The sequence below is a fragment of the Pithys albifrons genome, chromosome 17, assembly GCF_047495875.1.
Source record: "Pithys albifrons albifrons isolate INPA30051 chromosome 17, PitAlb_v1, whole genome shotgun sequence".
NCBI lineage: Eukaryota > Metazoa > Chordata > Aves > Passeriformes > Thamnophilidae > Pithys > Pithys albifrons.
In genome coordinates this window covers 12677680-12692536 of record NC_092474.1, presented here as the reverse complement: position 1 = coordinate 12692536, position 14857 = coordinate 12677680, and the positions used below count along the sequence as shown (strand labels likewise).

At 49.9% G+C, this 14857-nt stretch overlaps 1 protein-coding gene across 1 annotated transcript in view; it reads left to right on the top strand.

Annotated features, from left to right (window-relative positions):
• The window catches only part of MED13L (mediator complex subunit 13L), a 205707-nt gene that overhangs the window by 175743 nt on the left and 15107 nt on the right, over positions 1 to 14857 (top strand). Inside the window, exons 17-25 of the mRNA XM_071571766.1 lie at positions 1252 to 2198; positions 2847 to 3026; positions 4606 to 4829; positions 5546 to 5738; positions 7444 to 7855; positions 9222 to 9441; positions 11496 to 11684; positions 13500 to 13723; positions 14126 to 14268. Coding sequence (XP_071427867.1) covers positions 1252 to 2198; positions 2847 to 3026; positions 4606 to 4829; positions 5546 to 5738; positions 7444 to 7855; positions 9222 to 9441; positions 11496 to 11684; positions 13500 to 13723; positions 14126 to 14268 — 2732 coding nt within the window. The remainder of the gene's footprint in view (positions 1 to 1251; positions 2199 to 2846; positions 3027 to 4605; positions 4830 to 5545; positions 5739 to 7443; positions 7856 to 9221; positions 9442 to 11495; positions 11685 to 13499; positions 13724 to 14125; positions 14269 to 14857) is intronic.

Below are 14857 nucleotides of genomic sequence, written 5' to 3'. Positions count from 1 at the left end.
ATTTCTATGCCTCTGAAATGCTTTTCTCATTTCCACTCATCACAGTGTTTAAAATAACAACTGCAATTCTCTCTTTTTCCTAAAAGATTTACAAATAATATAAGTCTTAATTAGGTATTTTATCTGGAGATTATTCTCAAGAGCATTGAGTTTTAGGTCATGGGAGTAACCCTTAAGAGGGTGCATGCCTGGGGTGATACCTGTTACCACGATGATAAGAAACAGTGGTGACAATTGCAAGTTCTGTAGAGAGCCAGAGGTAAAGGTTATGGGCAGAGTGTTCTTTGCTACATTTCACCAAGTCACTCAGTTTTCACCATCTCCTTGTACTTAAAAATGCATTCTGACCAACTCAGTGCCCCCAGAGGAGTGGTTTGCTGGGGGGTGTGACGCTGTTCCCCAGGGTGTGACACTGTTCCCTTGGGGTGTGACACTATTCCCTGGGGTGTGACACTGTTCCCAGGAGTGTGACACTGTTCCCTTGGGGTGTGATGCTGTTCCCTGGGGTGTGACGCTGTTCCCTGGGGTGTGACACTGTTCCCTGGGGTGTGATGCTGTTCTGGGGTATGACACTGTTCCCAGGGGTGTGACGCTGTTCCCTTGGGGTGTGATGCTGTTCCCCTGGGCATGACACTGTTCCTCTGGGGTTTGATGCTGTTCCCTGGGGTGTGATGCTGTTCCCTGGGGTGTGATGCTGTTCCCTTGGGGTGTGACGCTGTTCCCCTGGAGTGTGACACTGTTCCCCTGGAGTGTGACGCTGTCCCCTTGGTGTGTGACACTGTTCCCTGGGATGTGATACTGTTCCCTGGGGTGTGATGCTCTTCCCTGGGGTATGACGCTGTTCCCTTGGGGTGTGACGCTGTTCCCCTGGGGTGTGACACTGTTCCCTGGGGTATGACGCTGTTCCCTTGGGGTGTGACGCTGTTCCCTTGGGGTGTGACGCTGTTCCCCTGGAGTGTGACACTGTTCCCCTGGAATGTGACACTGTTCCCCTGGAGTGTGACGCTGTCCCCTTGGTGTGTGACACTGTTCCCTGGGATGTGATACTGTTCCCTGGGGTGTGACGCTGTTCCCTGGGGTATGATGCTGTTCCCTTGGGGTGTGACGCTGTTCCCTGGGGTATGACGCTGTTCCCTTGGGGTGTGACGCTGTTCCCCTGGGCATGACACTGTTCCTCTGGGGTTTGATGCTGTTCCCTGGGGTGTGACACTGTTCCCTGGGGTGTGACGCTGTCCCCCTGTGTCCCCGCAGCAACGTGCCCAGCGTGGGCAGCCTGGCAGACCAGGACTACCTGCAGATGAGCACGCCGCAGATGAGCACGCCGGTGACGCTCAACAGCGCGGCGCCCGCCAGCAACAGCGGCGCGGGGGTGCTGCCGTCCCCGGCCACGCCGCGCTTCTCCGTGCCCACCCCACGCACCCCGAGGACACCGCGCACGCCGCGGGGCGGTGGCACCGCCAGCGCCCAGGGCTCCGTCAAGTACGACAGCACCGACCAGGGCTCCCCCGCCTCCACACCCTCCACCACGCGGCCGCTGAACTCGGTGGAGCCGGGCACGGTGCAGCCCATCCCTGAGGCGCACAGCCTGTACGTCACCCTGATCCTCTCCGACTCCGTGCTCAACATCTTCAAGGACAGGAACTTCGACAGCTGCTGCATCTGCGCCTGCAACATGAACATCAAGGGCGCCGACGTGGGGCTGTACATCCCCGACTCGTCCAACGAGGACCAGTATCGCTGCACCTGCGGCTTCAGCGCCATCATCAACCGCAAGCTGGGCTACAATGCCGGGCTCTTCATCGAGGACGAGCTCGACATCTTCGGCAAGACCTCGGACATCGGCCAGGCCGCGGAGAGGCGGCTCATGGTCTGTCAGAGCAACCTGATGGCGCAGGTGGGCGAGGGGGGCAGGAGGAGCCAGGAGCCCCCCATGAGTCTCCTGCTGCTGCTGCAGAACCAGCACACGCAGCCCTTCACGTCGCTGAGCTGCCTGGACTACATGTCCTCCAACAACCGGCAGGCACTGCCCTGCGCCAGCTGGAGCTACGACCGGCTGCAGGCTGACAGCAACGACTCCTGGGTGGAGTGTTTCAATGCCCTGGAGCAGGGCCGGCAGTACGTGGACAACCTCATCGGGGGCAAGGTGGACGAGGCCCTCGTGAGAAGTGCCACTGTCCACTCCTGGCCTCACAGCAACGGTACGGGGCATGGCCCTTCCTTTGATCTCTGAGTTTGTCTGACACTTGCCAGTCGTGACCCACTTAGTCTTTTTGTGGGAAATGACAGGCCTAAGAATGTGCTAGAAATAAAGTGGATTTCTGAAGGCTTTATAAATGACATCTGAAGTATCAATAGTCCAGTTGTCCTTAGACTTTGTGGCCTAAATTGTGAAACAGTCTGTGTGGAAGTTCACAAATCTAAAGCAGATTCAGGTATTTGGGGGAAGGAAGAGTTAAGATCCTTTTTTTCTTTTTGGAGAAGGGTAAAAGCAGTCAGCAGAAAGAATTGGTCTGCATGTGAGTGTTAGGGGGAAAAGGGGAAAAAAGTGTCAAGGGAAAAAAATATTTTATAATTAAATATATTCCTGTTCAAAGATGCTCTGACATCTTGTGGACTGAGCTGGGCAGCAGAAGTGCTGGAAGGTGTGTACACACCATGGTGACAGCTTCATTGCAGCAATGTTTCAGAAAGTACCACATTAAATGCCCTCCAGCTAATTAGACTTGTCCAAATTCCATGGGCAGTGTGCAGAGCAGTAGGAAGGCACAATACACAGGAAGGGTTGTCCCCTCTAAAGAGTCACTGGTGACCGTCCCCGAAGTGATGGCTGCTCCTTGTCCTTGCAGTGCTGGACATCAGCATGCTCTCCTCCCAGGACGTGGTGCGCATGCTGCTCTCGCTCCAGCCCTTCCTCCAGGATGCCATCCAGAAGAAGAGAACGGGAAGGACCTGGGAGAACATCCAGCACGTGCAGGGACCACTCACCTGGCAGCAGTTCCATAAGATGGCAGGGCGGGGAACCTACGGTACGTACACTGTGGGCTGTGCCAATGGTTACAGTCAAAGTGGGGTTTCCTAGGAATGGGCTCTTTCTTCTGGAAATGTTGGAAAGGGGCTCATCATAGAGCTTGGGGTCATGGTGGGGCTCTTCACATGGCTTTGAAGTGCCTGAAGAAGCATTTGAAGCACATCTTGAACACCGTGGTGAAGGTTTTGCCCTTCCAGACTAATGAACATCTACAGAGAGCAGAAGTGGAGGGTGAGGCTCAGGCCCCACATCTGAGTGTGGGGTTGGGCTCAGACTAAAGCAACCTGGTGTAGACATAACACGAGCAGAGGGAGCTGCTAAAATCAACCCCAGCCTCATGGGAAGAGGGGCAGTGGGAGCTGTGCAAATCCACAAAAACTGGGGGTACTTTCTCCACATGGAGGTTTGTTTGTTCTACGGCTTCCCATAGTCTTAATAAGAAGTTTTTTTCTAAGTGATACTTCTGGAAAATCCAAATTACAAACCAGTTTTGTATGTGCACTTTTGCAGAATAATGTCTGACGTTTAAATCTGTATTTCTTGCCTGAAAATTTATTTCTGGCTTAACCAATGCTGTTTTGTTTAGGTTTATAACTACAGCTCCATCATGCTTTGCTTTATTTCCTCTCTGCTGGTATTTGAGATGTTGCTGCTTTCCTTGGGACCTGGGAAAAATGGGGGTAACTCCAGTTCCTGTCTAAAGCTGCAGTGCTGGAGTACTTCTAATAATTTTCCCAGCATTTGTAAATTTAAGAGTTAGGATTTGCCAATTGTTACCAGAGAATAAAACTGAAATTCCCACAGAGTACAGAGCAGAGCCTTTGATGGAGAGTCAGTGAATTTTACTGAACTTTTTAATAAAGTTGAATTATATTCTGCAGAAACTACTGGGTATATTTTAGCTTGACATTGTCAGCAGTATTTCTTCCACTGAGCTCAGTGTCTGGCAGACACCCTGTTGCACTGGGTAATAATCCTCTCCATGGGGACAGCAAGTGCTTGGAGCACACCCTGTGGAGAGGGGCAGGAGGCAGTTTCTGGAATTGTGATAACCTTGTGTGGCATTATTTACCTGGAAATAAATGTACCTAAGTAATATTGCACAAGCAGGTTGAGGTGGATGAAAAACTGTAAGATCAGATTTTGTGTACTCCTCTTATTGCTTGTGAGTGAACTTGTGAGCTGTGGTTATGGATATGACAAAGGAAAGCCAGGACATGAAGCCTCAGAAAGGGCAATGCCTGTTGTTTAGAGTACACTGGAAGATGTTTTATTGCAGCTTTCTAGGAAAGTTTAAGTGGTGCTTGGATCAGCTCCCTCCACTTTGGCCAACTGAACTGGGATTTTATGACATTTCTCAAGTACAGTATAAATCTTTCTTCTCCTTTGTTGAATATTCTTTTCAAGAAAGACTGTGTGAGAAAATGGTTTATCAGGGATGGCACTGCCTTGATACACATTTCCACATGGCAAAGGATTAGGGATTTCCAGTATTCCTGTGGAAGAACCACTTGCTGGGACCTGCTGCAGTTTTAGTTATTTTAACACTTTTCCTTTGTTTTTTCCTCTCTTTGAAGGCTCTGAGGAATCTCCTGAGCCTCTCCCCATCCCAACGTTACTCGTGGGCTATGACAAGGACTTCCTGACAATCTCTCCCTTCTCCTTGCCCTTCTGGGAGAGGCTCTTGCTGGACCCCTACGGGGGCCATCGGGATGTCGCCTACATCGTGGTGTGTCCGGATAACGAGGCCTTGCTCGACGGAGCCAAAACTTTCTTCAGGGACTTGAGTGCTGTATATGAGGTTGGGAAGAGGAACCCCCCTGAGTTATTCCTTCCTCAGTGTCACGTCTGCTCTAGTGCATGTTCACTGGGACACAGCCATGTTTTTTAAAGTAACAACTATTTGAAGGAGGATTTCTCTCATTTTGAGGGCTTTCTGCACTTTCAGAGCCCAGCAGTGCTGTCTAACTGATTGATTGCACTGTAATTCTCTGGGCATTTTGGGGTCTGTGTTGGCATCTGCTCTTTGCAGCACACAGAGGATGTAGCAGTGGCATTAATGCAGCTGCAGCCTCACAGTGATGGCACAACCAAGCCTAAAGAGCAAGGGGCAGACTAAAGAGCCACTTTATCATAATTGTTAAGCTGGCCTGAAACCATTAATTTTTTTAGCATGCAGGTAGGACACTGAGATGAGCTCAGTTGGTTAAAACCTGGTTGTAATAATGCCAAGGTCGTGGGTTCAATCCCCTCTGTGGGCCATTGACTTAAGAGTTGGACTCGATGATCCTTGTGGGTCCCTTCCAGCTCAGAATAGTCTGTGATTCTGTGATTCTGTGCTGCACTGCCCAGTATCTGAGATTCCTTAGTCTTGCTGTAATTCAAGTCAACAGATGAAGGTAGATTTTTTTATTTAAATACATTTATAAAACTGTGTGCTGGGAATGAAGGGCTTAGGCTCCAAGCAGGTGCTTGGCATGTCCCTACAAGGTTTCTCCTCCCTCCCTCCCTCCCCAGATGTGCAGGCTGGGCCAGCACAAGCCCATCTGCAAAGTGCTGCGTGACGGGATCGTGCGGGTGGGCCGGAGCGCGGCGCCCACGCTGCCGCCAGAGCCGGGGGGAGAGTGGCCGGGCCAGCCCTGGGGCTCCGAGGACAGCGACAATCATTCCAGGCTCCGGCTCTACGCCCAGGTGTGCCGCCAGCACCTCGGTGAGTCTGGGGCTGGGGTGGGCAGGGCTGGGCTGGGGTGGGCAGGGCTGAGCTGGGGTGGGCAGGGCTGGGGTGGGCAGGGCTGGGGTGAGGCTGGGCAGGGCTGGGGTGGGGTGGGCAGGGCTGGGGTGGGGTGGGCAGGGCAGGGCTGGGGTGGGCAGGGCTGGGGTGAGGCTGGGCAGAGCTGGGGTGGGCAGGGCTGGGGTGGGGTGGGCAGGGCTGAGCTGGGGTGGGCAGGGCTGGGGTGGGGTGGGCAGGGCTGGGGTGAGGCTGGGCAGGGCTGGGGTGGGGTGGGAAGGCCTGGGGTGAGGCTGGGCAGGGCTGGGGTGGGGTGGGAAGGGCTGGGGTGGGAAGGGCTGGGGTGGGCAGGGCTGGGCTGGGGGTGGGCAGGGCTGGGGTGAGGCTGGGCAGGGCTGGGCTGGGGGTGGGCAGGGCTGGGGTGAGGCTGGGCTGGGCTGGGGGTGGGCAGAGCTGGGGCTGGGGGTGGGCAGAGCTGGGGCTGGGGTGAGCAGGGCTGGGGCTGGGGTGAGCAGGGCTGGGCTGGGGGTGGGCAGGCCTGGGGCTGGGGTGAGCAGGGCTGGAGTGGGAAGGGCTGGGGTGGGACTAGGGCGTGTCTTGGGTTGAGCTGACAAAATGCCAACTGCCCAATACAGAGTGTCAGTCTATCTCTCCCTCCAGCTGAGAAAACAGAGAAAGGAAAATAATTGGAAACTCAAAACAGGTTTAAACTTAAACTAATTATATATGTTTTTAGAGAAAAGAGAAAATTATAAGAAAACTACAATGTAACACACACTTAGACAAGTTAGATATAACAATTTTCTGCTTCTCACTGAAGACAGATCTCATTACTCTGCATCTATAAAGCACCCCAAAAGACACTTAGCAAGGAACAGAAAGAATAACAATAAAATGTTTCTAGTTCCCTGAACTCAAACAAAATGTGAAGTAGCAGTGGCAGCAGCCAAGGCCCAGCACAGCACCCCAGCAGCAGCACATCCTCCCAGGACTGCAACCATGATGGCAACTGGGAAACTCCTTCTACTGTGGCTTTTATATTTTGAGATGATGGAATATGGTATGGAATACCATTGGCCAATAGTGTCAGCTGTTCAGGACACAGCCAGGGAGGGGAATTGGGCTGTTCAAGGCATAGCCAGGTGAGGAATTGGGCTGTTCAGGGCACACCTGAGGCACCTGGCAGGGCAGCATTGGAAACTTCTCCACTACTGATTTGCCACCTCTGACAATAAATAAATAATAAAGTGATCACTGTGATATCTCTTATTCTGATACTGAGGAGCAGAAATAGCTCTGTTAAAGTTTGCCATTACTGTAGCTCAGGTAAAAACAACTTCCAGGTTTTCAGCCTGACAGAGATAACCTGTCCTAGACTGCAAAGCTGAGCCCTGTGTAACACTGTTATTAAAACACAAGCTGGCCAGAGATCATGACATGTCAGTGGCAGTCTGGAGTCACAGAGCTCTGGAAAGTCATCCCTGCTTTTAAAGGCATTTGATTCATATCAGTTCAAGCTGAAGCCCTGAAGAGTGGATTCCACAGCAATCATCTATAGTGGAGATTCTATCCATTAGCACTTGTAGACTCGTAGAATATTCTAAAAGCACAGAAAACGTCTGACTTGCTGCAGGTTTCTCTGCTGTGACTGTCACTAATGCCCTCTCCTCTGCCTATGCCTTTGCAGCACCTTACTTGGCCACGCTGCAGCTGGACAGCAGCCTCCTGCTGCCCCCCAAGTACCAGCCACCTGCTCCAGCCAGCCAGGCACCGGCAGCTGCTGGGAGCACTGCCCCTGCTGCCTCCAACCCCTCGTGTGTCTCTGCTGGGACGGGCAGCTCCTTCGGCTCCACGCCTGGCACCGGCACCACCAGCGCCTCCTCCGCCAGCTCCTCCGTGCCGCAGCTCTCGGCGCCCTCCGGCACCCCCGGCGCTGCCCAGGTGCCCCCCAGCTCCTCCACGCCGGGGTTCAGCGGCAGTGCCGCCCCGGGGCAAGGCAGCAGCGCGGGGGGCAGCGTGGCAGAGCGTTCCCAGGGCAGCTCGGGGGACACGGAGCCGGGGCAGAACCTGCCGCAGCAGCAGCAAGAGGCGCAGGAAGGGTGAGTGACTGACGTGCCCACACAGTGCTCCTCTTCACACCCACGGTCCTGCTTTCATACAGCTCAGGGCCTTTAGGCCTTGTGCAAAGGGAGAGGCCCCTCTGGCAGGTGCAGCTCGGCTGGGCAGGAGCAAGGGGAGCAGGGCCCTTTGGGTTGGTTTGTAGCAGCCACTGATAAAGGGGGTTGGAAAAACAGCCTCCCCTTTTTTGTTACAAGAGTCCAAGCCTGGTTCAGTTGCATGGACATCAATGTCAGGTCTCTGGGATCCCCCACCTGGTCTGTCTTTGCAGCACCAGAGACAAGTCTCAGGTTCTGTGCCATACCTGCTGGCTTGGCCTCCCTGTGTCAGGCACTGCAGGATATCCCAAGGAGCTGGATGCCTCTTGCTCCATCACACCTGGAACATTAAAAGATGCAAAATACAAGCCATGGATATTTTTTTCCCTAATTTTCTTGCATTGCAGATGTGGTTTTGCAGGCAGGTACACTCTGAGGTCAGGAAACAGAATTGGAGTCCTGTTACTTTAAAACAAATTTTAGCAACACAACTGTTTTAAAGACTTCATGATAAACAGCCATCCATCAAACATAAAAATTTGGGAAAGGTTTTTAACATCATATGCAAGTCCTGAGGAACATGTTTTTCATTACTCCCATAATAATGCATATTGCTAATAGTCATGGTGTGTGTTGTGGAGCTCCTGCATGTGGAGGCAAAAGCCCACATCCTGTTGTAGTTGGGGTTGTCCTTGAGCCATCTGTTCACTGATCTCTGCAAAACACCCTCTGAGCAGCTGCTGCAGCTTCTGACAAACTGAGCTGCTTTGATCACTTACAGATGTTGAGCCTCCTGCTCATGGTGAGGCACTGGAGGAGCATTTCACCAAGTGAAAAATGTTCAGTTGCTCCTTCCATTAGCACTGGAACCTTCCCTGTAGCTGATCAGGACTTCAGGCTCCATGAATGTGGCTTTGGTCTTCTCAGTTCCCAAGTCCTCCTTCCACTTCTCCCAAAAGCAAACCCTAAACTGCACCAAACCCAGGCATGCCCCTACATGAGAGGAAAACTCACAGAGCTAGTAGTAGTCAACTTTCCCATAATCTTCAGACATAATCTATTCTGATTACATTAAATGAGATTATGTCAGACTTTATGGTATCTTTAGTACATAATTAAACCCAGGTACTTTGGATTAAGAGCTGCAGTGAGTAAAAGCCACGTCAGTCGCTCTTGTCATGGATTTTAGTTTTGCTTCTGGACATGAGAATTCCTCAGCACTTTCCTTCCCCCCCTGCCTGCCTCAGCCTTGCAGGGTGTCACAGAAAGGCAGTGCCTAACCCCGTTCCTGGGCCTTGTGTGTGTGCAGCGTTCCCGAGCGGGAGCGGATCGGCGTCCCCACGGAGCCGGAGGCGGCCGACAGCAACGCCTACCCCCCCGCCGTGGTCATCTACATGGTGGACCCCTTCACCTACACTGCAGAGGAGGAGTCTGCCTCGGCCAACTTCTGGCTCCTGAGCCTCATGAGATGCTACACGGAAATGTTGGACACCTTGCCCGAGAATATGAGGAGTTCTTTCATTCTCCAGGTAATGCTCCCTCTGTGTCTGCTCAGTCCCTCTGTCACAGCACACTGAAAGACACAAAGTGGGAGAGAATATATAATGTTTAGGTGACATTTGCAAGTTGTTTTCTTGGCAGGACAAGTGTGTGTATAAAACCAAAATTCCTGCTTTTGTTTTGATGGAGAAATTAATTTAAAGCAGCCACAGTGTTCCTGAGTCAAATCTGTCTCATGGCTCTTGCAGTCCTTTGTGCTCGGTGCTTCCTGGAGAGGGATTGCAATTATTTCAGTTGCAACTTGAGTTGCCATTGCCAAAACTGTCCACTTGCTCCTTTGATTGCTTTGCATGTTGAGTTGTTTGGTGTTTATATTCCCATGATTTATACTGCTTAATCCAAAAGAAATATGTGAAACCAGACGTTTAATGCATAATATAACTATTGTATTGTTATTATCTGCTGCTTAAAAATAATTTACCATGTAACTTGGCATATAATAATAGTTACTTACTGTGGAATTACTTAAGAATTGAATTTGTGCAGCCAGAAGCAGCACTTGGCCTCTTGCCCAGCCTTGCCTGTGTTGCCAGAGGCTGAATAAATGTGGGGAGAATGGGAGGCCAGAGGGCACAGGCTGTGCCTGCCCATGTGCAGCACAGGCAGGGAGCAGTGGGAAGGGTTCCTGTGGGCCTTGTTCAGGTGTGCTCACCTTGGCTTAGAAGCATTTCAAATTATAAAAGAAAATTTGGAAGTTTTTGTGATGTCTCCTCAACACTGGATCTGAGGCTGTATCAGACAAGCAATGGACTGACTCTTCTCCTCCATACTTGTTTGTTTGCTGGGCATTTGCTCTTTGTTCCTCAAAGTATTTTGCCAGTTTAAGTCAAAACAGCAGGTTTCTGTAAATAAAGGGTAACGTGATCCAGTTCCCAGCACTGTGTTCTCACAGCTGTACCAGAGCATACCCAAATATGCTGTTACTTCAAAACAAATCCAACCCAAATGTTTGCAGCTTTATTACAGTTCCTGCACAGAGGGGAAAGCCCAACTTCTGGAATTCTTGGAGAAAGCTGTCTTTTAAAAACAGTCACATTTAGTAACAGAATGTGCTGCCAAAGTTCTGATGGTTCAAGCAAGAACCATAAAGTAGTAAAAGTTTTGTGATACTTAAGTTTTATTACTACTGAAAATATTTGTTGAAAGAATCTGTTTGGGTCTTGTAGTGTTGGCTGCAACATAAATGTTTGGAGTGATGGTTTCTGCTCCAAAGATCTCACTGTAAAAGGAGAGACATTTCCACAGCCACGTGTGGGACTTGTACAATAAAAACAATGAGGTTGCAGGGAATTGATTCCAATTTTAAAAAGGATTTGAACTGAAAACTTGACTTCTGTCATGCTTTGTTTACTTCTGTGCCATTTCTCCTTCCTGTTCTGGTTGTGCAGTTGGGTCTCAAACACCAAACTCATCTCACAGGCAAATCTTCCTGTAGCTGCTTGAACGTGGGAATCCACTTGTGCTGCTTCACGTGACTCTCTGAAACAAATAAAGCTGAGCAGCAGCATAAGCTTACTGAGCTTCCAGTGATTACCAAATTGAATAGGAGAAACAACCACACAAATCATTACAACAGAATCTTAATTGTGCTCTCCACACTCTTCTCTGAGAGTGACACCACAGTGCCCGTTCCCAGCACACAGTTCCTGCTCCTCAGCACAGGCCGTGGAGTCAGAGCTGCCTGGGCAGAGCAGACTGTGCAGCTCTGCCACCTGCAGATGAAGATGTTGGGCAGAATAACAGTTTTAAAACAATTCAAGGCATTTGGATACAGGAGTTTGGTTTGGGACTGAGGATTCAAAAGGTTAAAATTCAGTGTCTCATAATGGGAGCAGCAGTTTTGCCCCAGGGAATGCAGCCAGTGCTGCCCGAGGAGCACAGCCCTGACAGGGGCTGGGATGCAAATAATGGAGTGTCACCAAGTGTGCTTAGTGACTAATGAATGTGTGAATCTGGTTTGATGTTAATGAGCAGCTCTTGGAAGCCTTTCAATCCTCTTTTCTTGTGTGTGTGAATTCCCCAGATTGTGCCTTGCCAGTACATGCTGCAGACAATGAAGGATGAGCAGGTTTTCTACATCCAGCACTTGAAGTCCTTGGCGTTCTCCGTGTACTGCCAGTGCAGGAGGCCCCTGCCCACCCAGATCCACATCAAGTCCCTCACGGGCTTTGGGCCAGCTGCCAGCATTGAGATGACCCTCAAAAATCCAGAGGTTGGTACTGGGGGCAAGGGAATGAAAGTCTGCTGATAAACCATAACCACTTTCCTCAAATACCAAAACAGGAGTAGAGAAAATACCTGCAGGAGGATTTTTTTAAGGTACATCAGACAAGGATAATATAAAGAGAAAAGGCAAGCTAATGCTAAGTAGACAATAGTGAGAAAAACATCAGACTCTTGCTTTCAAAACGTTTTAAGCTTCTGGCTTTGAGTCATAAAGTAAAAGGTTAAAGATCAGTGTGAAAGAAGAGAAAATGTACATCATTACTTGAGATTCTGAGTTGTTTGTGGTTTCAGTCTCTAGAGCTCCACCAAGAGTTTATGTGCAGCCTGTATTTCTGTACACATATATATGCATATATATGAGATAAGTTCCTGTGCCTAATTACAGATGGTGTATTAATTCCCTGAGGTAATGGAGAAATCCCCCTCTTTGGATGGGCTTATCTTTCATCTGTTTTTAAAGTGTAAATATTCCAGCCTTGTTTCTGGAATTTCAAGGATTTCAAAAGAAGGACAATCCATCCTACTTTCTCTGAATGTTTAGCATTCTTTGAAAGATAATGATGAATATTTTATTTAGATTTAATAGACAGTAAACACTCAAAGCACTTACCTTGGGATAAAGACCTGCTTGTTGGGTTTAAAACCCACTTGCAAGATCATCCCACACCCAACCTATTGGCACGTTCCACTGCTCCCATGAATCCATAATCTCTCACTGAGAATTCCTGAGAGCAGCCTGACCCCAGGCACCACCTCCCTTTCCCAGTCCCTCCTCTGCCTCCTCCAGAGGTGTCTGTGCAGCAGGATGGGTTTACAGAGAGTTACAACAGTCACACTTGAAGGTGTTTGGGTGTGAGGGGAAGGGTATTAAATTTGCAAGACTCCTGTGAGCATCTCCCTCCCTTTAACTGCTGTTCCTGCTCCCCTGCCAGGCTGGGTTAATTCCTCTCCTGCCAGGCTGGGACAGTTCTAGGAAGGCACAGGAGCAGAAACACGACATCCCTTCATGTCTCTAAGAAAACACCATCACTTAAATTTCCTCTGAGCTGATTAATTTGCACTTTGCATTTCATGTTTAATTTCCTGAACATGGAAAAGACACCAAAAGAGAGGAAAATGTTTTCATGAGCTTGCTTGCATTTAGCATAATTAGTTAATCAAATCTCTACTCTTTGCATTTTACATGCATTTGCTCTCAGTCTGCACTGCAGACTCCCAAACTTTGCTGAAAAATTAAGAAAACATCCTGACCATTTCTTAATTATGAAGCAGGCCCCTCCTGTTTGTTCTCCACAGAGGAGTTACAGATGGCTTGGGGGGGGACCATGTGGGAAGCAGCTTTGCAGAAGAAGACCTGGAGGTCCTGGTGGACATGATGGATGTTGGGAAGGTGCAGCCAGGGAAGTGCTGGTTCTGCTCTGGCTCTGGGCTCCTCAGAGCAACAAGCACAGATGTGCTGGAGCAAATCCAGCCAAGGGCCTCAAAGATGGGACAGGGACAGGAGCATCTGGCAGCTGAGGAGGTTTAAACTCCTGCCTGTTCACAGACTGGTCCAAGGACTGGTTTTATACCTGTACATAAAAAGAAGTCTTTTGATAAGATTTGAAGTGCATGAATTTTAACTGGCAGCAATGAATTGTCTATAACCCCCCTTTTCCCACTCTCCCTCTTGACTAGGAATGCCTTGAACTTATTTACAGTCTCAAGCTTGCTTTTCTCTGTACTCACTGCCAGTGTGTGTGTTACTTGTGATAAATGCTTTCTGATCTCCCTGCTGATGATTGTGTTGTCTCTGTTGCAGAGGCCCAGCCCAATCCAGCTGTACTCACCTCCTTTCATCCTGGCACCCATCAAAGACAAACAGACAGAGCTGGGAGAAACCTTTGGAGAGGCCAGTCAGAAATACAACGTGCTGTTCGTGGGGTACTGCCTGTCCCACGACCAGCGCTGGCTCCTGGCGTCCTGCACCGACCTGCACGGGGAGCTGCTGGAGACCTGCATCATCAACATCGACGTGCCCAGCAGGTATGGTGGGCCATGGCAGCCCTCACACACATCCCTTCCCCTCCTGTGAGAGCATGGTGATGTTACAGGGATGACGTTTCAGTCAGCACATTGCTAATTCAGAATCTGCAGGGGAAACAGTTACTGAGTTACACTTGTTTTACAACTTGTTTTGCAACTGTTGTACCTTGAAGGACACCTGGTGTGTTGCTCAGCAGTTTGACACTTCTTGATGTCGCTGTAGTAACAGTACTGGAAGCAGACACATGTTTTTTCCTCTTTTGAGCAGTTAAAGTTGTGAGGGACTGCACAGAACTCTAAACTCCTGTAGAGGGCAAGCAGTGACATAATTACAGAGGACGGACATCTGAATATGGTTCTTGATTCTCTTCTCTCTCTTTTTTCCCCTCCCTCAACCTGCAGGTCAAGGAGGAGCAAGCTGTCTGCCCGGAAGATGGGGCTGCAGAAGCTCTGGGAGTGGTGCATTGGCATTGTGCAGATGACATCCCTGCCCTGGAGAGTCGTGATCGGGCGGCTGGGCCGGCTGGGCCACGGGGAGCTCAAAGGTGGGCAGGGCACTGCTGCCACTCCTGGGGCTGTGCACTGCAGATGTGGCCCCAGGGTGCAGAGGGACTCAGAGCTCTTCAGTAACATTTAAAACTAAAAAACTGTGAGTGATCATCACAGAACCAGAGAATCCTTAGGGCTGGAAAAGCCCTCTGAGATCACAGAGACCAACTGTTCCCCCAGCACTGCCAAAGCCACCACTGACCCATGTCCCCACATTCACAGAGCCTTTGAACACTTCCAGGGAAGGGAACTCAGCCATTCCTCACAGTTTTGCATCACCTGCACTTTGCCATCATGCAATGGCATTAGATTGAGTGAATTTAGCTTAACATTCCAAAGTCCTATCTCTCTGCTCCTTAAAGCAGTGCCTTTACAACAAGTTAAACAAGATACACCAAATTCTATCACAGACAGGATAAGCTGTTGGTTATTAGATCCACTTTACTGAGGGTAAACATGGTTGGGAAGGCAGATACCCAAACTGGCCAGGTGGGTCTCCTCAGAAGTTTATGATTGTCTTCACACCGATGACCACTTGCCCAGGTGGATGTGAGTGTAAAGTACCTGGCAGAAGAATCACTCTGA